General features: G+C 34.0%; 1 protein-coding gene across 1 annotated transcript in view; it reads right to left on the bottom strand.

The window, feature by feature from the left end:
* Nucleotides 1–287: 287 nt before the first annotated feature.
* The window catches only part of Syt10 (synaptotagmin 10), a 52,654-nt gene continuing 29,534 nt past the window's right edge, over nt 288–23,407 (bottom strand). Inside the window, exons 3-7 of the mRNA XM_027934220.2 lie at nt 21,807–22,374; nt 8,174–8,294; nt 5,242–5,413; nt 2,402–2,531; nt 288–359 (exon numbers count right to left, since the gene is read on the bottom strand). Of these exons, the coding sequence (XP_027790021.1) occupies nt 288–359; nt 2,402–2,531; nt 5,242–5,413; nt 8,174–8,294; nt 21,807–22,374 (1,063 nt within the window). The remainder of the gene's footprint in view (nt 360–2,401; nt 2,532–5,241; nt 5,414–8,173; nt 8,295–21,806; nt 22,375–23,407) is intronic.

Raw genomic sequence — 23,407 nt, 5'->3', positions numbered from 1 at the left:
ATGCAAAGATTACAACATATCAAAACACTCTTTGTGCTAATAGGCATATAACATGAAGGATAAAATGCCTTATTTAACTAAGGACTATTTGTTTTCAAGTAAAACGTATTAAGATGTTCAAAGTTATAAAACAGAAAAGAAGTAAATGAAAAAAAGTACACATCAAGTTTGCTCATTAACATGGATATATCTTAAATGAGGAAATCAATCAAACCTTCCACTTTTTTTTCTGATCCAATAAGCACATCATCTTAGGTCCTTATCATAAGGGTCTTATTTTGGAGGCATTATGGTGTGGAAGGTGGTTTGGGAGAAGAGCAGGATCCTTGACTATCAAAACTGGTTGCCCGGCCAGGTAGCTGAAAAACAGTAATTTTATTTGACCTCATGCAGAAAAAATACAATGGGTAATTGGTGCTTCTCTTTTTGGGGAGGAGGGTACTGGGGATTGAACTCAGGGGCACTGGACCACGAGCCATATCCCCAGCCCTTTGTTTTTTATATTTTATTTAGAGACAGGGTCGCACTCAGTTGCTTAGAGCCTTGCTTCTGCTGAGACTAGCTTTGAACTTGCTGTCCTACTGCCTCAGCCTCCCAATCCACTGTACCTGGCTGATGCTTCCTTTTAATAGGAAATGTTTACCCATGACATGCAAGCCTCTGAAGAGAAGCTGTAGGCGCTCTCCTATCCTTCAGAACTCATCTTTTCAGGTCAAATGAGGGGAAACAAACATTTCAAAGAGATGTACACAGAGCATGCCATTTAGATGGGACCTGAAGCAGCACTGAACAGCAACTATTTATGAGTGCAGAATAATTTCACGTTTTGTGACAAGCTTTTAGTTCTTTTTATAAAATAATGATTTACTATAGTGACAGTAATTGCTGCGTAAGAGCAATAAGAAGTTCTAGACACAAAAGCCTGTGTTTCACTTGCTCTAAGGCAGGAGGTGATTTTTATGGGGGCAGTCAGAGAGCAGAAGCACTGCGCTAGGCAGGTGAGTGCTTTCCTTTCTAGATTCTTAGAACTGATGTTCACTGTTCAAACTTTAAAAAAAAAAAAGCAAGATTAGAAGCAGGGAATGGACAGTAATTCTACAATAATCAGAAGAGACTTCAGACAGTAGCTACCACTGAAAGGAAATACAACCTAAGACAAGCTATTCAGAGAATGCATCTGTATCTACTTCTGAAACCTTCCAGTTGGAAAATTGCATGTGACTGGGGTTCTCTCTGTGCATTTGTCTTTTATGATTTACATTAAATTATGAAGTTAGGTAAAGACTCTAAACATTTATATATATATAAACATATCTGTGATGACAGTTCTCCTCTATCATCTGAGCATGCAGTGTTTATGTAATTTACCCTATAGTGTTTTATATAACACAGCCAAGGTCACATTTTTGTGACTAAACTGAGATTAGAACCTGGTCCCATTGATATATTTAATCAATAACAGTGTACAACCTCTCTTGTTCTCTTACCCCAGTGTCTAGTGTGAAAACAAGAAACAGAATCTTATCCATGGGGAGATGACAGATATATCATTCATATACTATGTGGCTATTATGATGATTTTTTTAATTGAATGCAGAAATCCTTCACCTACTAGACATCCTTTTTGAACTTGCATTACCTCTCAATCCTATAAATGATTTACTTTGTAACTCTTCAGGAGGCTCACAAGAAAGAAAGTCATTCTCCCTAGCAACATTCACTGTATCAAGTAGACTGAAAACTATTTCATGGCTAGAAATCCCAACAAAAATGGATTAATGTAAGTATTACCAGTAGTTCTCATAGGAGCTAATAGTCTGCTAGCACTTTGTATTCAGTATTTACTTTCGCTGAGTTGATTACCATTACAGAACCATAGAAAAAACTCAGAGGTTCAAGGCACTTGTCCTAGGTTCCACAATAAATAATCACCCATTAAAGCTTGTGCCTTGATATTTTTAAAATCTGTGAGGTCTTCCTGACGAGAGCTGGGGGAGATATCCCTGACCCTTTTCACAGATGATATTACGTCTATTTAAGGATTCTTAAATGGAAGGGGACTTGGGGAAAGGTAGCTCTGTTCACCAAAATACAGTGTCCACTCAGTAATAAACATACTAGATTGCTCCACTGCTCACTGATGTGAATTTTCAGGCTGTGAGAAAATGACAGACTTGCAGTGCTTATGGGCTTATCAATTATGAAGCCCAGAAAGTCTAGTGGTTTCTATGATCCCACATGACACACAGAATTTTGAATACTAAATGTTAGAGACTGTGGGAGAAAAGCAAGAGGAATCTTTTTAAAAGGTGAATATATTAAAATGTCAGATATGGGTTAGCAAATAAATAATATTTAAACTGAAAAGATAAGAGCAAAAGTCAGGTGATCACAAGCTTACCTCCAGCAAGGGGTGCCAGTGTGTTATTGGTTTACGGTGATAAGCCAGCATTTCATTCCAGTGGTCTCTCCCAAGACCCTCAGCGTCCAGTCCTGTTCTACACACTCCTATGACCTCGTTGTGTCCCACCCTATGATTTGTGGAATATTATACTTTCATTTCCAACTTTCAAAGGTAATGGAATCTCACACATCTTAAATGAATGGTAAACATAACAGTAACTAGATGCTGTCATTTTGCAAATTATAGTAGTCCCCTTATTTGCAGTTTCACTTTCTGTCATTTTAGTTACCCATGGACAACTGTGCTCTGAAAATACTAGATGGACAATTCCAGAAAAAAAATAACTTCTAAAATAGTACATTGTTATAATTGCTCTATTTTATCATTAGTTGCTCTTATTCGCTTATACTGTACCTAATTTATAAATTAAACTATCATCTGTGTGTATGTATAGGAAAACACAGTATATATAGTATGTATCAGGTTTAGTATTACCATTGGTTTCAGCAATCTGTGGAACATACTGTAAAATATTCCTCACAGATAATGGGGACTACTATATACCACTTCTAATCAAATGAAAAATTTTAAGCAAACAAAAATTTACTAAGCAATTAACTAAATGATATGAACATTTAAGAAAATGAATTTGGATAAGAAGCACTCACAAATCATTTTAAGCTCTTCAATTTGAGCACATTTCACAATAATAACAATAGTGTGAATGGCAATGCCACTAGTTCCTTACATGTATGAAACATTGCTTTTTCAGAAGCAGTCCTATTAAGTTTAAGTGATGTAAATCAAACCCTGTTCTTTTTACAAGGCTTACTGTCTTTATAATGACATTTAGGTTTTACACCATAGGTACGGTATTCATTTTCTTGCATAAAAGACCATATTTAATTGATTCTGAATGATATATCAGTGTATATTATTGCTTGTACTACAAATAAACAGAGCAGGGTTGTGTTCAGTTCCATTACATTTGATTGTTATTGCACAACAGAGAGCACACTAGATGACATTCCTAGTTTTTATTCATGCCCTGCTTTCACAGGAACAAATAAAAAATAATAATATTTAACATTTTTGAAAGTTTATTATGTACCAGACAGTGTTATAAGTAATTTAAATGTTCTGACCCACTTAACTCCCACCCCATGACTACAAATAACATTATTATTCTATTTTACAGATAATCTAAATGTCCAGAAGGTTGGGAGCTGGTGTGAGCTTACACACTTTGTAGGAGGCAGAAGCAGGAGCTGAATCTGGGCATTTGATTCAAGAATACATGTGGTAAGTTTCTTCTTGAGAACAGAATATGATTTAAAAGGTATTCCATATGGTTATTTTTACATATATCTCTGAAGAGACTTTTCAATGGTTTAGAATATTTCATTACTCTCTTTCTGTCACTAATGTAGATCTGGATATTTAGTATGATTTGTTTCACGTTGATATCCTTTAATATGAAGTTTCCCGAACAAGTATATTTCAGAAATATTTTTTTATTTTCCTGTTTATATATTATAAGGATCATTTAAAGGTGTGGGTGACAAATGTTCAAGTGTATCTACTTGCACTCATTGCTGTCAGAAGTCAATGGAGGTAAGGATAAAACAAAATGGGGCTGCTGAGGAAAACATTTACAGTTTAGAATTTGAAATTTGAACTAGTTTTAATTTCTAAGTTACCACAGTTTTCTCCTTTGATACGGATTCAAATAGATGGTACAAATAATACTATTTTTCAGTGCCTTTTTTTTTGTAGCTCTGAGCCAGAGGATGGCACATTAATTTACCTACTTATATTTGATGTATTTTTAGGGTCCTGTTTACCATCATTTTCATAATACTATAAAAAAGACATTCTTTTTGTGTGTTTGTATATGTCCTGTACTACCATGTCATCCTTAAAACACAATAAATGTATTAGGGCTTATAAATAAATGTATTTCATGCTGAAAGTTTTGTAGTTTAAATCGTACAGCATCCCTTTCCAAAAATCTTATAAAAAGCAAAACAACCCAAAGATGTATGCAGGAAGGGTCAAATGAGAGAATGAGCCTTTAGTGGAACGAGAGTTCAGAGGAAGAAGTTTTGTCGGCTGAGAAAGACTTCCAGGGTGCTAACATGAGCTGGGCTATGAAGCGTGGTTGGAACAAGGTACACACTATGAGGGACATCTCAGACTAAGGGAAGAGTGGAAGGGCGAAGGCAGGAGCTGCAGCAGGAAGAACCTTCAAAACTGTCCCGATACAGTTTATTTTGTGAAAGAGATGACTCTATGTGTGTGAGCTGGGGGAGCTGTCAATGAAGTAATGTTTTAAGATAGATGTGAACATATGGAACCTGTTTCCCAATGACCAGTATTCACTTTCCATGGTTCATGGTTCATGCCGAAGTTCCACAAATGGGCAAACTAAATCCTACTGGGATGACATAATGAACCCTTTCACACAGCTAGTTAAGATCCAGCTCCACTGAGCATCACGATACTCACATTCTAGTCCCATTAGTAACACAAGCTATTGAAGTGGACTCTGTTATTACTATAGAATGACTTTGAAGTAGTGCTGTCTATAAAGTGTTCCATACATACTATATCTAGACCCGTTCTCTCTCTAGCCTTAGGTGAACTTTAAGGATGAGTTCTTTACAGGGGAAAACCTCCCACAACTATAACGTAAGAAACAAGGAATTTCAAATGAATAATTATTCCTTTTCCAACTTAAATTAACACTGTTATAGCAGAAAATAACCTGAAAAACTGAATTAGACCAGTATTGCACTGGTTGTGGCTATTCTGTATTGAGTGGAGGGTTCACGTACCTATCATAATCCATGACTGCAATGGAGAGGCTGACCTGGTCCACGTTCTCCGGAGGGATGTCAAAAATAATAGCCTCATTGTACACAGGGTTTAGAGTGTTTTTCTTTGTAGTTGTTTTTCTCTTTTTCAGTCTTCGACCCTCACACATCAGTGATACTTTGACATATGGATCTAGGAGTAGGAAGGTAATTTTAATAAAATGAAAGTATTCATATCAAGTATAAATAGAACTGTAATTCCTTTTTACTAAATAAGTGGTTTGTCAAGCCTTTTACTAGTTTAAAGTTCAAATAGATTGAATAGATTCAATAGATTCTCTAAGATTTCTTATTTTAAAGGTAAGCAATTTATAATGAATAAACTAAAAAGAACTAATTTGACCTCATTATTTTTAATACAGGAGAGAAAACACAGTAGTTTATCAAGAGCTAGTTCAGAATTCTAATGTGTCTTTTGACTACTGCTCTTTTAGGGCACATATTTTTAGAAGTGATTTATAGGATGTAAACCAAACAAATAAGAATAAGGGTATTTAGATTTCTTCACCTCAGAATGATTTAGAATAAAAAAAACTAAGACCTGTGAAAGACTAGCAGCACTGTATCTGGACAAGTATATGAAATTACCATAAGTAGAAATTAGAAAGGAAAAACTAAATTATACTTAGAATTTTGATCAATGGCTAGTTAAGGTGGTAAAATTAGAAGAGTCATTTTAATCATAGTGTTGTTGCTTGATAAATTTGGATTGAAGAAGTGATCACTAAGGTGATTTAGTAGCTACATCATGGTATATAATAAAAAGCACTATTTATTCTAAGGTGGTCACAGGAAGGCTCTGATAGGACATTGTTTATGTGGGGTTTATTTGAAAGAGAAAATTTTAGGTTACTATATTGTTATGGGCCTAATGGAACAAATAATTGTGAACTAGTTTTTCCACAGATAACTTCATCCCTATTCTCTTACCCTTACCATCTTAAGTTTTTTAAAAAAAAAAAAAACGTTATGTGATTATAGAAAATTACACATTTTACAGCATTTCTAAGAAGCCTCATGGCTTTGAGAGCAGTACTGGTGTTAGGGTGAGCATGCTGGACAGGTAAAACAATCACAGCTGCACGCTCTCTCTTTTTGGCTACTGTACAGTGATAGTTCCATCATCTCTATTCTCTATCTCTAGAGTAATAAGTATTATTTCTTTAGAATAAGACAAACTGATGTTGGAAATATTAATTTACTGAGCAGGATGTGCTTTTTAAACTCTAGAAAAATATATTGAAATAGCTCAAAAGCATTTTCCTCAAGGAACAAAAAAGCTATTTTGCTGCTGGCAATAATGTATGTAATGACAAGGTAACAGGACAGTGTTAATGTCTGTTTCCCATTTATTTTGATTTTTTTCTCAAATAATAGGAAGCATGTTCCAAGAAAGAAGTTTGCTTCTGTGACACAGGATGAGCCCTCAGGCCTATGAACAATGGGAAAGAGGCATAGTTTATCCTTTGCATAGTTTTATCCCCACTGTGCCTTTGCCTGCATTTCTTCTCTTCTGACAAGGATAATTTACTGGCTCCATAGTTGATTCACAAGCCTGTTGTGAGGATTAATGAGGTGGTGCTCTCCAAGTACAGGCTCCTCCAAAGAAAACTTCATATAAATAAAAAAGTAATCTTGCACTTAATTACAACTTTAATGTTGTTTGCTTGTCTCAAAATTTGATCTCTTTTGATACATGGTAAAAAGAGAAGAGTAAACAATAATTTGCAGAGTACACTGTTTATCTTAAGTTCTTCTATATTTATTGACCCAAGAATTTTTCCCCCAAATAAATGTGGAATATATTTTCTATTCTGCCTTTATCTACATGCTATTTTTTGCAAATTAAAAAGAAAATGAATAGATAATTCATGTTCAAAAATCAAGATGTTATCGAGAGACATGCAATATCACAATCCCATCTGTCCCCATCCCTTTTCACCATTGTTGTTGATGTACCAGTCCCTTATTTTTATGCAAATATTGGCAGTATGAATTTATGTTCTAAATTCTCCATCCTTGCACAGAAGTGAGCATAATTCCATATTTATTTTTGTGCCTTGTAGATCCTGGAGCTTTTCCCACACTAGAACTTGGAGTTATGTTATACTTTGTGTAATGTGAATTTAGCTTGTTTTTGTTCTGAAGAACTACAAAGTTATAGAACCTCCTCTCTAATATCATCCTTTGTTATATTTCCACTATGATTTCTTATTTCTATTTAATTCATCAAATGTTTACTGACATCCCCATTCATCCTTTATTGTTTTTCTTCCACAAATCTGTGCCGATTTTCACATATTATGTTAGAAATTATCCCCTGAGAGCTTCAGTGAATTAAGTGAAGGATAAAAGAGCATTATGTGGCTTTGCCTGTTTATTAAAGTCAGCACAAGAGAAATTTTTTCAAGAACTTCTTTACAAAATTCAGACAGCATTAATTTATCTTATTGTTTCTTGCAGTCCCTACAGATGCCCAAATTTTTGATTGGAAAAGTTGCAAGAATGCAAATGCAAATGATGGTCTTGGAATGTGGTTGTTTCTCTGAAGAGCAGGTGAGGGCAATAAGTTCAATCAAATATGTCTGCATATGGTAATCTAGTTGAAACTGGGGAAGTAGATTAAAAGTTATGTATTTTTGAGATGGGACAAAATCAGTAGGGAAAGAAATGAAAACAAGAACTCAAGTTCAAAGTCATTCTACTTGAAAATAACTTCTAAAAGTTCATAATGATACTGTATATAAAAGAGGTGTTTTAGAATATTTTAATTTGTAATTTTATACTTTCATTGTACCCCATTATAAATAATTCAATAGCCATATATAATTTTAGATACATGGCAAATTTAATTTGGGAATGTGCCCTGGCCTCTGGTCAACTGTGTACATACCTGATGAGCCGGTGATATCCATTGCCTTCAGATTTCTGCACTTGATCACGGTCAATGTCATACGACCAGCGGTGGGCAAATAACAAAGGGAAAACATGATTTCACCCAGGTCTATGCTTTCCTAGGAAGGCAATCAGCAATGTTAGCAACTTCAAACACCAAATAAGGAAAACAAAATGAAATGGAAATGACAAATGAAAATTGCTTTAACCCATTATGTAGGGCTATGGATCTAATTGAATATTGGACTGTTGTTTTAAATAATTTTTATTGCGATATATAGATTAACATTGTAAGAAAGCAGTTCTGAATGGAGTAAGAAAAAAGTGATATTTCCACTTGCACTTACAACAAGAATCTCAAACTTAACACAGTTAAAACCAGACTGCTGATTCTGTCCATTCCCCCTCAGATTCCCAAACTGGACCCTCTGTTGGTCTTTCCATAGTCAACAAGTGTCATCACAATTTACCTGGAAGCTGGAGCCAAAAATCCATTAATCACTGTTAATCTGCTCTTTCCCTCAATCCTACGTCCAACCCATGGGTGGGTCTTGTCTATGTTATTTACAAACTATATCATAAATCAGTGACTTTCTTTTCAGCTGTATCACAACCATTAAAACCACTATAGCCTCTTGCTAGGATTACTTTACTAGCATCTGAGATTGATCTTCCATTCCAGAGGTTCATCTTCACATAGTAGTCAAAGTGATAGTATATGAAATGCAACTCAAATTATGTCACTCTTCTGCTTCAGACTATCAAGAGCTCATTACTGTACCAGAATAAAATTCAAACTCCTTACTGACACATAGTGGGGTAACTGAGTCCTGCTGTGCCTGGGAAACTCTAGCTTCACTTTGTTAAGAGCATCCCTGCCACTCTTATCTGTGACTGTTTGGACAATACCCTACAAGATCTAACACAAAAGACCCATGTCATCTGGACTCTACCTTTCTCTACATCTTCCTTTCTTGGCTCCCTCTGCCCCCACCAGCTCTGGTACAGACACAAACTTTTTTCTGTTACTCAACTGAATGATGTTTCTTAATGCTTTTGTGCATTTGCATTTTCTTGTTTCTTTGACAAGTCCTTTGTTTTCCTTGTGTATTTATCTGGATGACTTTTCACCAGGCTCCAACAGCCCCTCTTCTGTGAGGCATCCCCTTTTATCCATTCTAAGGCAGCATCCCTTGCCATCCCATTCCCACCCCACTCTCAGATCCTTCACATGTTTTCATAATGTTATCACTGACTGGAATCATCTTTAAAGTTCATTTTTTGCTTCCCTGACTTCTATACATAGCATCCAGGACAGCAGGATTCCTGGCTGTCTTATTTTCTACACCTTACTCAAAGGCATAGCTGGTTCTCAGTACCCATTCTTTGAAGGAACAAAGAAATTAATTAGTCAGAAAATAAGGCAGAATTGTCCATAGTAGTCTGATGCAGATTGTTGTGCTGTCTTTACTGCATTGATGGTGGACAAAAGAAAATGAATGTGGATGGTGAACAATTGCAGAATTGTGAAGAATTATGTACAGGATTCAATCAAATCTCTGCTGGTGAGACATTCTGAGGTAGGTCTAACATTTGTCAGACTTATTCTTACAGCTCAGGTTCTGACTTACATACTTTTGGTTTCTTTATTTGTGGTCTAGAAATAGAGCCTAGTAATTAAGAGCACAACTTCATCTGTAGTTAAAATTTGGGTTTGATCCCAATTTTCTTTCTTAAGTATGAGATCCTAAGGAATTAAATAAAGCTTTGAATCTCTGAAATGCCACTTTCAAATTGGGGCTAGCACCCACGTCACAGGCTTTTTAAGCATTCAGTGAGATAATGTAAATAACACACAAGGCATTTCACACAGCATCTGGCATATGGTATCCCTGGATATTGTTTTGTTCTTCTGTATTGCTAGCATATAACAGGTGCTCAGCAGGTACTGGTACATGAAAAAAAAAAGTGGAAGCATTTATTATCTTTCAAGAAAATTAGTAAAAATAAGTATTCTAAAATAGAGGTACAGATATCTACCTGGGACTCCTCTGGATTGCTACAGATCAAAGATAGTGAACAAGGTCCCACAGAAGAAGGCTTGGGGGAACAGGAGGAGCATAGCCTCCAATTAAGGAGGCTCATTCGTTTTGCCACCTGAAAATAATTGAGCATTATTTGTCAAGTACAGTGGCAGCAGCTGTGGATATCAAGATGAACAAAGTATTATTCTGCCTGGAAGGTCTCTGTTGAGAAGGAAGAGAGCTAATTATTCAGAATCCCATTTTATCTAATGATTCTCTCCTTGTTTCTTCTCCTTAGGCTCAGTCTAAGGGTTGAAGCTTCCTGCCTGATAGGTGATCCTCTTCCCTCATTGGGCATTTCTCCTTTATTACTATCAAGAAGCACAGGAATATTTTGTTGCTATCTGATCAAATTAAGGAATGCCTCTGTGGATGCAGAGCATGATACCAAGTTCTACCAAGAATCATGGTGTAGGTGATGAGAGAGAAGCTAAGAAAAAAGAGTCATGATCACTGATATGAAATGCTTGGAATACAACAGGAAATGCAACACACAAAAACAGGGGAAAAAGTACACAAAGAGAGTCATCTAAAGGGATTGACATATAACAGTCACATATCTGACTGATACAGTTTTGCACATTAAAAAATCTAGGAAAGTAATTTTTATACTTCTTTAGATATATTGCATGCTCATTGGCTAGAACAAAGAATTTTTACCATGTTCCAATTCTCAAAGATCCTTTCTATACATTCAAGTGCAACACAATATTGACCATCTGATATTAACAGATACTGATAGAAAAATTAACTAACACCAATAAACAGAAAGCAGAAGCCGTGATTAAAGGACATCTAAAAGGGCTCTGAATTGCCCTTATACCTAATGCATCAGTAAGAATTCACTTAAATATTCAAACTCTATGTACTCAAAAGAGTTTTCAGAAACTGGAATGAACTGGATGGTAAAAACTGATACATGGTATGCATGCATAATAACTGCACAAAAATTTAATTCTTCATTAGACTAAATTTTTCTTCAGGAAGCATGAATGTGAATGAACAATTGCTTATGTACTGAAAAGGGCAGAATATACTCTAAGGTAAATACCAATATTCTTAAACTTTTAAAAAATGGAAGCGATTTAAGAGATAATTGTGAGAGAATGAAAGTAATGAAGTTAAGGGCTATATGACCTTAAAAAATGATCCTGTAACAGATGTAAGTCAGAATTTGAGACTGTGGCTATTGTGCTCCCAACTGCAGCGTGCACACATTCTCAGGAAATACCTCTGAGCAGTCCCTGAATTGACAGTCCAGCTATAGGGAGCAGGGAGCTTTGCTTGTTGCCTCTTCTCACTTGGTCCCCAATACTGTGGTTTCTAAACCTACACTCAGTAACAGCAATCTGAACTCCTTGCTGCCCAATAAAGAACCCAGAAATAAGGCAAAAGGCCTCTGAACATACATCATAAATATTAGAAAATTATACACTAAGGGTTTTTTAATGTAAGGAGACTACATAATTTTTTAATCATCCATTTATTGTTATTTTAGACAAAACTGTAAAAAAGAATGTTTACTTGCTATATTAATCTGCAGCCATAAGTATACAGTCAACACTCAGGCATGAAATATGGAGAGGAAGAAATTAATAGAAACAATAAATAATAGCTATTTACAAATACTTATATATAAACACACAAATAAAATAAATAGGTATAAATAAAATATATATATAAATAAAAATAATTATCTGGAATTATCTTGTATTAAGAGTAACTGATGCTAATAAAACCTTAGTAAACTTAAACTCAGCATTTTATTACAAACTTGAACAGAAATTAATACTAAAATGATGGCTTTGAGTCATTAAGTTAAGACAATATATCCTGTATGTTAAATAGGTAGAGAAGAGTACACTATTTTCTGAGTTATTTTTATCCACATTTTAAAAAATGTTTAAAGTAGAAATTTCAGCTTAAAATGATAAAGGCTTTGAGCTTCTAAAGATTTTATTTATGTAAACCTGTATTTCATTACATAATTGTGACAGATTTTTTTGAGGGGTGGGTAGGTACCAGGGATTGAATTTAGAGGCACTCAGCCACATCCCCAGATCTATTTTGTATTTTTTCTTTAGAGACAGGGTCTCACTGAGTTACTTAGCACCTCACTGTTGCTTAGGCTGGCTTTGAACTCATGATCATCCTGTCTCAGCCTCCCAAGCCACTGGGATTATAGGCATGTGCCACCACACTGGGCAATTGTGGCAGATTTTATGTCAAAGTTTTTTTTTGCAAAAATGTGGGGTGTGCCCATTATACCATTATTTGAATTTTTTTTAAATTGTGCTGATATTACTGTAAATCATGCATTTAGTAAAATGTCGTTGGTGAAAGATTATTATGCATGGAATACACATTAATATATGTGAATGTGGTGGCAGTGGTTTTGCAATGAAATATGATCATCTTATTATCTTCAATATTATATAATCAGGAGTTTGCCAGGTTAGCCTTTGAAAAACTCTTGCATCTAACCTGCTATTTAAATGGATATAGTTCCATAAAATTTCTTTCTGGTAAGAAGATCTGTAACCCATCCTCATGGGCACTTATTTGGTTGATCATTTACAATGACAATCTTCTGAGTGCATGCTTGGCGAGGGGCTTCTGGAGAAAGGCTAAGAGGAGGCTGGGCTGGGCTGCACACACACTTGGTTTCTTCATCCCAGCTCTACCAACATGGAGCTGAGTAGATAAAGGTTATTTTCTGATGATTGACTTTAGTCAACCTCACAGTCAGTCAGTGAGATGTTTTTCCCATGTACTATTTATGTGTGTGTGTGTGTGTGTGTATGTGTGGTGCTGGGGATTGAACCCAGGGTCTTGTGCATGCAAGGCAAGCACTCTATTGACTGAGCTATACCCCCAGCTCTCCTTTGTACTCTTTCTCCAAAATATAACTAAATATCACTGAAAATGTAAATTGGTATGCAAATGTTTGCACTGCCCATCCTATTTCAGGACTAACAGAACTAATAGTAAAGTCAAGCTGTAGAAACTGAAGGGATGGAGAGGAAGCCAATTAAAGTCTTGGCAATAACCAAGGGAAGCTTTCCTGGAGGGAGATAATAATTGCATTGTGAATTAAAGAATGAAAGAGATGGGATTTCACAGAGAGTAAGAGGAATAATGTTGCATGTGAATACTGTGAAAAATATTCAGAAATAGGAATGGGCAGTATCTTGAAAACTGAGAAGTTGGTGACATGTTTCATGGCTTCAGTAGGCAACGGGTAACATGAAGGAGTGGGAGCTTGGCAGAGTGGAAAGATCACAGGTTCCTAGGTAAGAAAATGATGGAGCTAAAGTCATTAATCTTCTATGTACTAGTTCCTGACCTCCCTGAATTTAAGTTAAATTGCAAGTAAAATGAGGATAATAACATTATCTTGAGAAGTAGGTATTAAGTAAGTAAAGAGCCTGGTATAAATAGACATTCAAAAATAATAATGATGATACTGAAAATAATATTTGAAAATCATTTATTTATCTTGAGAAGGTTACATTCGGTTGAAAAAAGACTGGAGAGAGGCTAATGAAGTGAAAGAGGTGTAGGAGGTGTTGGCCGAGGAAAGGTTGAATTCAGGGAGAATTAAGAATCATGAGAAGTAAGAATCATGAATACTTGTTGAAAAAAAAAACTTTAAACAATTGGTTGCTATGGTGACCATGGTCATCACATCCACTTAGCACCCTAAATGCAGCCTGCCTTCTGCATTTCCTTGAGGGTAAGAAAACCATATGGTTTTCTTGACACTGCTAAAAGTGAGATGTTACTAGATCAGATGAGCTTCTTCATCATTACTATTCTTTCATCCACCTGCTCATAAAATGAAGCTAGAGAAAAATGTAGATTCATACCAGACTAAAACTAGTATAAATGCTTTATTGCTCCCTTACCCACACATCTGATTCACCTTAGAAAATCATGGAATTTAACGTTGAGTCATCTGTTTAACCTCACTTCAGTATCTTTGGTTTAAGATGAGGTTGTTCAGTGAGATTTATTTCAATTCTAGTTCTGATATTTTGTTACTGTAATAAGGTCTGGTAAAAAATGAGGACTAAGTAAATTATTTCCAGCACGTCCAAGATTGTCTGGACAGGCCCCTTCAGGTGTGTTTGCTGTAGGGCTGCAGAGACTCATAGAAAACACAACAGAAAATTAACTGGTGCTGAGAGCTTCATTTCAAGGTGAAGAACAAGCAGTTACAAAAACCACCTGTCATTTCAATATCCAGAAAATGCATTAGATGAGGAAGAACTAATCCTCAAGGCAGTGAATGTCAGGGTTGGTCTAGTTGAGGATTCATGAAGAAAGGCCACCAGGTTAATGAATGTGCAATGTCATTTATATTGTTCTGGGCTCAGGTAAAAATCTCAGTGGGATTCACTGATAAGTATATGTTGGATGCACAGGTCTTAAAATATAAAATCCCAATTCCTTGGTATGAATGTGTGGCCCCTAACAATTAAGTCCTCAATTTTTTAACCTTCATCTTATAAATTTATTATTACACTTTCACAATCTCCAAATTTTGCATGCCAGCTGTTTTCAAATGCCTTTTCAATCTATAAACAATCACTCATTAGCAAGCTCATGTTTATAGAGAGCATCAAAGTGTCAAGCATTCTAGTCATCTGGGAACACTGATGACCCCACACTTTATCTCCTCACAGGTCTTATGGTAATTTTGAACAAATTACTTAACCTCTCAGAACCTAACACAATTAATTAGGGGACAAGCTGGAGTGAAAACAGGTCTATATAATTTTAAATTATATCTCTGTTTTTGTTTGTGTGTTTTTTGATCCAGTGTTGAAAGTGCTTTTACTTGGGTCTAATTACAGGAATAGTGATGAAAGGTATTTGATTTTTCTCATGAGGATCTAGGCCTCAGAGGTGATGGACAAATAACCTCACCCTTGAAGAACTAGGAAAGATAAAGGAAATTAAAAGCAGAGAGAGCAGTATCCACACAGGCTTCTAGGTGAGGTGAAGTGTCTGATGATGATCACAAAGTCTAACAGGAAGCACTGGCTCTGGCAATACCAGATTATACTCTGAATGGAAACAGTGTCCTTATTCTAAATGTCCCTTTCTAGAAGAACACTTAACCGTATCACCTCTGATTTTCTCTGTAGTCAGGATGAGTTCCATTTTCATTGTTAATAAAAATCACCTGAAGGAATCATAGTCAGATTTAAAAGGGATAATATCCAAAAACAATGTATGTTACAGGTCTAGTTCTCTAGCATTATATATAATAGATGATGAAATAAAATATCTTTTTTTATTCATTTATAATTTTTCTGGGGTAAATGATTAGCAAAAGATTAGTGCTTAATAAAGAGCTTACTGAGAAATTATATCCCATCTATATATGATATATCAAAGTGCATAAATGCATTCTACTGTCATGTATAACTAATTAAAATAAATTAAAAAATTGAAAAAAAGAGCTTACTGAACCAATAAATGAGTTAATAAATCATCAAAGCATTAAGCCAGGTCATGACTGCAGTTACAGGAGAGGAATCTACTGCTTGAAGGGGTGAACACTACTCAGTAGCCAGAGACCATGTAAGCAAAGATATTTCTTACAAGTGTTGTTTTTGTGAGTAAAACCCCTATAGCCATTGCAGCCAAGTCCTCAAACCAAGGCCTGGAGAATATAATAAATTACCAGCAATTTTGAACCATTTAAAGATACATGTATGGTTTGTGGAGCTACAGTTAGAGAATGCTAATCTACTAGTCTTATTGATTCTTACTTCTCTATTGCTCTCTCTAGAGAGTATGTTGTTTGGGATTATGTTGGCTATAATTCTATAGTGAATCAAATATCTCCCTAATGTCTGCAAATTGCTTTTTTTTTTCTTTGTACATCTGGCCATTCCCCCTTAACTAGCCAGCACAAGTAGTCTAGTGACACTAGATGGCAAATGAGAAGGAGGAGGAAGCTGTCAATTAGGAAGTGTAATTAACATTATCACCCTTCTCCAGTCTCTATCCCATTGTCCCCCTTTTCTTTCAAACAACCACAATTTTCAAAGGCATTTCCTCCCTGCCTTTCCTCTTTCTCCAAGTGATTCTAATTAAACTAGGTTTTATTATATTCAATTAAAGTGGGGGAAAATATGGGAAAAGGAGGCCTATTCTATAAAACCTGGTTAGATTTTTACATACTTGCATTATTGAATCTTTTTTGCTATTTCCTCTGTAAATCAGAGAAAATGCTCACCCTTAGCAGGACCTCCTTGACTTCTGCATGAAGGAAGGAATGCATTTTGTATGAAACATGTAATCTTTAGATTTTTCCTTTAATAACTTTAAAAAATTTACATAAATATAAATATCATGCATATTTATGGTTGACAATATTTTACAGGAAACATAGTAAAATAGTTACTATGGGGAAATAAGTGCATAATCTTAAGCATTTTGCTTGGCTGTGGCACAAATTCAAATGAAGTCTTTAGCCTAAGTCAGGCAAAAGCAGGGCAGAGAAGTTGGCAGTGTTCAGGGTGGGGTAGTCGCAAAGCCTACTGGGTATTGCATGATTAATGATAACAACACAGAACTATAGTTGCCAGGGATGCTATTTAAGAGTGCCCATGTTTCTGCTCAGTGGAAACTCATTTTCAGTTTCTCATCCAAGTGGGAAATAACTCTACCAAGATTGTTTAGCTCTTACCCAACACAGACATGGACATTAGCTACCAGCAGCCACGAAGCATTCAGGTTAGAGAGGTAGAACTGGGACCTTGAAACAGCTTTTCCTTGATTTAGCAAATTAGGTCTCACTACCTGTGTAATGAAGCAAAGAGAGAATAGCCCACCACAGATACTGGGACAAGAGTTATTTGGAAAATAAAAAGATACACATTTAGTAAGAACTCTTTCAACATATACTGGTTGAGAGATTTCATAAGATTCTTGGTGAAAGGAATTAGAGACTCACTTAAATTTTAATCATCATTTATAGATAGGGGCATAGTAAATCATTCAATAAACCATATACAGCTCTCCAAGCATCTTTGTAAAATTATTTAAATAATTTACAAAACCATTCCTAACTAAAGGAATCCCTTAAGTATTGCTGTAACTGGACACCTGGACTGAATAAACTTGGTTTCATTATTCTAGTATCTATCTCAAATTGATTTATAAATGCTACCATATATGCCTCTCAAAGTTTATTCTCCACATAGTAGTAGTCAGAGATCTTATTGATGAGACTAAATGAGACTATGGCTCCTCTCTGAACAAAACCCAACAATGGTCTTATATGTTACTTAGAGTAAGTAAATCCTGAAGCTCCTTCCATGGCCTATAAGGAGCTAGATGAGCTTACCTGGAATTTTCTCTCTCTGACTCTGACTCATTGTGAAAGGGTATCATTCAGAAATGGGTAGCCAATGTAGTTGCTTAAGGAATGGCTACAAACATTTTAGTGATAATATTTGAGATTGTTTAAAAAGCAAGATGATTATTTTCCTTAAATTCATTGCACCTACATCATTTCCAGATTTAATTTCTACATCATTTTACTTGTGAAGATTATAATTGCCATGTAGCTTCCCCATTATCCCTGTGACTACCTTCACAAACTATAGGTAGAGGCAGGGAAGTTAATGCAATAATTCTGTTTGTCTAAAAAGTGTGGCATCCATGATGAATTGAATTTAACACTAGTGGTACAAATTTAAATTTCATATTTGCATTAATATTGAATATTTGTTTTGTGAAACAGAACTCTGTAATTACTATTACAGAAAACCTCTGTTTAAACTGTTAATAAAAAACTAACTGAAGCATTGGGCTGTTTTATAGCCAATTTACCTGCAACCTTTCCCATGAAATTCAAGGATGGTCAGAATAATCTCAACAGACAATGAAACCTTTTTCTATAAATGTACATAATGTGATCTAATGTAAAAAATAATGTAACAAACAGTGGTGATTTATGAATTATTAAATATTCGTGATTCAGAATTCTTTTCAAGTGTGCCTGAATTGGGCAGGTGTTAGACTAGGAAGAATCATGCTTTGAGAACTCTCATATGTTTGTGATCATCTATGATAGATCCTATAATTTGAGGCTTGACTTAAATTTAATTCATTTTTATACTTCAACAGACATGCTTCCTGTCAGTTCTTACAAGATGACTCAAAGATCTTAAAGATAGGTTCACAAAACTTGTGTCATTTGAGTCAATCTGTAATCAATTAATTGTTATTCCATAAGCAAATGTGTAATCCATAGCACTCTAGGGTTAGGTTTACTACAGAAATGACACACAGAACAAACTAGGTCTGCTCAAAGAGGAACAGATGTGGGGTGGGCCAGCTGTCCCGACCTATGGACCTGCAGACCTGTGGCTACAGTACTGCCTGCTACATCTCAGGAGATGCAGACAGCCCCTGACCAAAATGTCCATTCTCTGCTACCCTGACATCTACAACACTTTTTCTTATAATGGGATTGGAATTTTGCCACATTCTAAAATGTTATTAGCTAACACACTATTCCATAGTTATAACTTTTTCTAATTAATGATGAAATGCAAAAAACCTATACATATGCAAACACACACACACACAAACACACACACACTCATATACGTTTTAATATATGAGGAGATATTATTCTGATCCTGTAATAGATCCAGTATAATTGGGGGTAAAATTAAAAATATATTGCACACATAAGAAAAAAACATTTAAAACATTTTAAAAAACTTTAGTAACGTGTAATGAAATACATTACTTCAATAGTCATCAGAACATTTAGTACTCTGAATGGTTGGTGCAATAAGCACAATTTCTTATATTGTTATGTCAAGGGCTGCTTTTACAAATAATACTTGACAGATGCTAAGTTAGAAAATAATGGGTTCAAACATTTCATACCTGTAAACTAGGTCAATGTGGTGTGCACATGAACCTTACTTTCTTGTGAGAATTTTTAAGTATCCAGGACAATGTTGTGAAAAAATGCTTACTGCATAGATGAGTAAATAAATAAATATGCAAAATGAAGTTGATTCTGTTGAAAAAAGGGAAATCTTTTCCTCATTTTCTTATACTTTCAATGGTTTCTTGAGTGTAAGGAAAACTACATTTAAGTATTCAAAATACATTAGTCTCTATAGTGATCAAATTTTTCAAGAGCTAATTAAACATTTGAACAATATAGTTAAAAAATTAAAAGAAAAATACATAAGGCAGTAAGTTGCAAGTCACTCCCTTTCTATATTCCTTCCTCCAGTTTTACCACATTTGCCAGTTTATTATTTAATTAATGGGTGTCTTTACATAGATATGTTTTTTGTACGTGTAACTGAATATGTAGTTTACTTTCTGATCACAGAAATAGTGGTATTTGATATACACTGCTTTTCCTTGTGATAGTTCCTTTTGTTAGGGATATTTCCATGTTGATATAGAAGTAATTGGCTTGCTATAGTTGTGATATATAGTAAGATGATCCCTACATGAAAATTAATTTTTTACACACAAATTATTTTCTTACTCAAAAGAAATACCTTCATCTGAGAACCAATTTGGGATACAGAAGCTGATGATTTAAAAAAATTTTAAGATTTACTACCAATCTCCTAGAAAATTACAATAATTTTAGACTTCATTTGCTGATTACCTATCTCTGAACCTGATTGTATGAAAAGAACATGCCTCAAAAATTTGTTTTTACATAAATGTGTTGTTGCATCTTTAATACTTACAGCATGCCAAAACAGAGTAGGCACTCAGAACTTATTTGTTAAAATAATCAAAGGAATAATAAGACTAAAGAGTCAAAGAAATAACAACTGATTACAATCTGCATCTGTAGAATTCTAGAAGCTGTCATGTTTTTAAAAGCTGTAAAAAGCACTGCTCACTATATTTTCCCTGTAGGAATTCAAGCAAGAAAGTAAAAAACTAATGTGAAATCAAAAGAACTCCAGAGTGCCTTTGAAATATGATTCAGTTTCAAAATTCCTTCTTTGTTTCCTAATCAATATTACAATGGAGACCATGAAATAAAAACTAACATGATGTAATACAGTATTAAATTGGCAGGATAAACTTTTAAATTACTTTATCTACATAATTCATAATAATAGCACAATCAACCCAAATACTGACTGCAATTATCAAAATACTGATCAGCGGACAAAACACAAAAGGGGACTATTTTTTAAAAAGTAATTTTTGTTTTAGTTGTAGATGGACACAATACCTTTATTTTATTTATGTATTTTTTATGTGGTGCTGAGAATTGAACCCAGTGCTTCACACATGCTAAGCAAGTGCTCTCCACTGAACCACAACCCAGCCACAAAAAGGAACTATTTTAAAATTTTATTTATTTTTATGTGGTGCTAAGGATCAAATCCAGTGTCTCACACATGCCAGGTAAGTGCTTACTGCTGAGCTACAACCCTAGTCCAAAAGGAACTATTTTTAATTGGAAAATTATTCTTTCTTTTTCTTAGTAATACCTCTCTATTCAAAACTGCAATATTTTAAGGTTATTAATTTTGGTAAAAATTTAAAAATACATAGACTACCTGGGAAGAAGCCAAATGATCTCATTTTAAAACTAATAAACCAAAAACTATCTAGCAATCTAACCTAAGAAACCAGTTCTTTAATTCCACTTCTAGAATTCTATCATAGACAAAGTCAAATAAAAAAACAGATATGAAAAACTATAATTTTAGTATAAAAATTTATGCCTAAATTAAACATCTAACAATAATAAAATGGATTATATATTTAAAACATGCATTAAAACAGATTCAATATGAAAGATAATTATGCTGAAAAACCTTAACAGTATGATTTAATTATGTTAACTTATACATAGCAAAAATTGGAAAGAATTATACCAAAATATTTATATAATTGGTAGTATTGTTTATTGTCTTAATTTTATGCTATGCATTTTGACTGTTTTCAAAATTTTCAGTAACAAAATTAATATTACTTTATCATTGGAAAAAGAATTTCATAATGAAAAAGTAGTATTATAGTGTGACCACTTCTTGATCATTCTGTATTTCATCTGCTGTAATCATATGAATTCCATGAAGGCTTCTGAAGTAATGGATTGTGTTTGATCAAACTGAATAACATCATAGTACATTTTCAGTTTTGATCTGATGCACAAAATCACATTAAATAATGAAATTCAATATTAAACATGAGGAAATTAGGTCCTGATGGTAAGTTACATATAAATATTTTATAAGAGAAAAGTCTGCTAATTTTGGTAATTTATAAAGGGCTAATTAGATATTTACACAATAACTAATTTTATCTGTATTATGTTAGGTACCCAAGTTATGATGATGATGATAATGGTGATGACGACGATGATGATGACAATATAAACAAATCCTACCTATGCAGGTTCTTAGGATCTAAATTCTAGAATTCTGTAGAATTCATCCTAATAATCTAGGTAATAATTCATCTCCTGTAAGTAAAAAACAACAACAATATAATGGTGAAATTATTACTTACTGTGGTAGCACAATGAATATCTTTCCAGACTGTGGCTTCCCTGGAGAGATCAGAGACTTCAAACAAGTTATCAAGAATCACCTCGCCAATCATGTCATGTCTAGAAAATCTGTCAAAATCATATACACTGAAATGGAGTTTTCGGTTGCTTAGTTGATCATATGCTACTGGAAATTGAAAAGTTTCATCAAACAGAGGATTTAAAGTCTTTCTGTGTACACGGGTCTGAAATTTCTTTTTCCTATCCGGAAGAAGATACATCTTCACATAAGGGTCAGATGTTCCTGTGAAGTCTTTAGCAGGAAGATCTAGGGCTTTGATAATTTTGACAACTAGAAGTTCATTTTCATAATCATACTGCAGGGTAAAGTTAAGTTTCCCACAGGTTTTGACATCTTCTTTTCTGTTGCCCTCGGAGTCAACTGACTTCTGTTTGTACAGCTCTGGTTTTATCCTCCCAATGCTGGTGGTTGTTTCTCCTCTTTGTAAAACAGGTTCAGTGCCCATACTGTAATCAACACTGGACACTTGCATTTGCCTTGGTAGATGTCTCCTGAAGGAATTGTGGCTGTACACACACAAAACATATCATTTAGGCAGATCAAATTAATGACCATATTATAAAAAGGTACATAAACTCTCCTCACCAAGATATATTTATATATATCATATGAATTTAATATTTATATTATATTTAATATTTATATTAAATATAATATAAATTAATATATTATATTATATTTAATATTTATATTAAATATAATATAAATTAATATATTATATGATATTTAATATTTATATTAAATATAATATAAATTAAATATAATATAAATATTTATATTATATTTAATATATATATATATCATATGAATTTAATTAATGAATATTTAAATCATTGATTCATACATGCACATTGATTTCCTAAATAGGAATTAAATTCATATGATATATATATTTAATTAAATTCATATGATATATATATATATTATATACACACATATGTATATGTATATATATGTTTAAATAGACACACACACCAACACACACACACATGCATAAATACTTTTGAAAAGTGATATATGCAATATTCAAGAAGAAGCCTCCTCAAGTTCTAGAAACACCTGAAACTCACAGATATACATTTTATGAGGCTTTGAATTTGGTACTTTGAATAATAATAAGCGCATAAAGAAATGTGATTACCAACAAAATTCAATATTGCACAAAAATATGCTGTCAATCACCTGGGTGTATCTAGTGTAAACTTCATACAGATAAAGTATTCATATGACTGTTTTATTTCCATGTGGATGTTTGGGTCTCATAAATTTCATGTTTTAGTTGTTACAGTATTAAATATATATAGATTCACATGTCCTCATATGTTATTTCTAATACATAAAATAAATAATTGTATATTTACTTTTACAAAGAATATAATGTTGTGACAGACAAACTGAGTACATTTTCCTTTGTTCAACATAGATTGGCTTTAGAAGCTCTAAGGAAACAATAAAAGTAGAACTCTAGAATTTGGGGTCAAAATAACAGTTTTAAAAATTCTAACTGAATTTCCTTAATCACTATTACTATTCTTCTTG

The sequence above is a fragment of the Marmota flaviventris genome, chromosome 3 (assembly GCF_047511675.1).
Source record: "Marmota flaviventris isolate mMarFla1 chromosome 3, mMarFla1.hap1, whole genome shotgun sequence".
NCBI classification, from domain to species: domain Eukaryota; kingdom Metazoa; phylum Chordata; class Mammalia; order Rodentia; family Sciuridae; genus Marmota; species Marmota flaviventris.
Note: the sequence above shows the minus strand (reverse complement) of the source record. Positions and strands in the feature narration are given on the sequence as shown.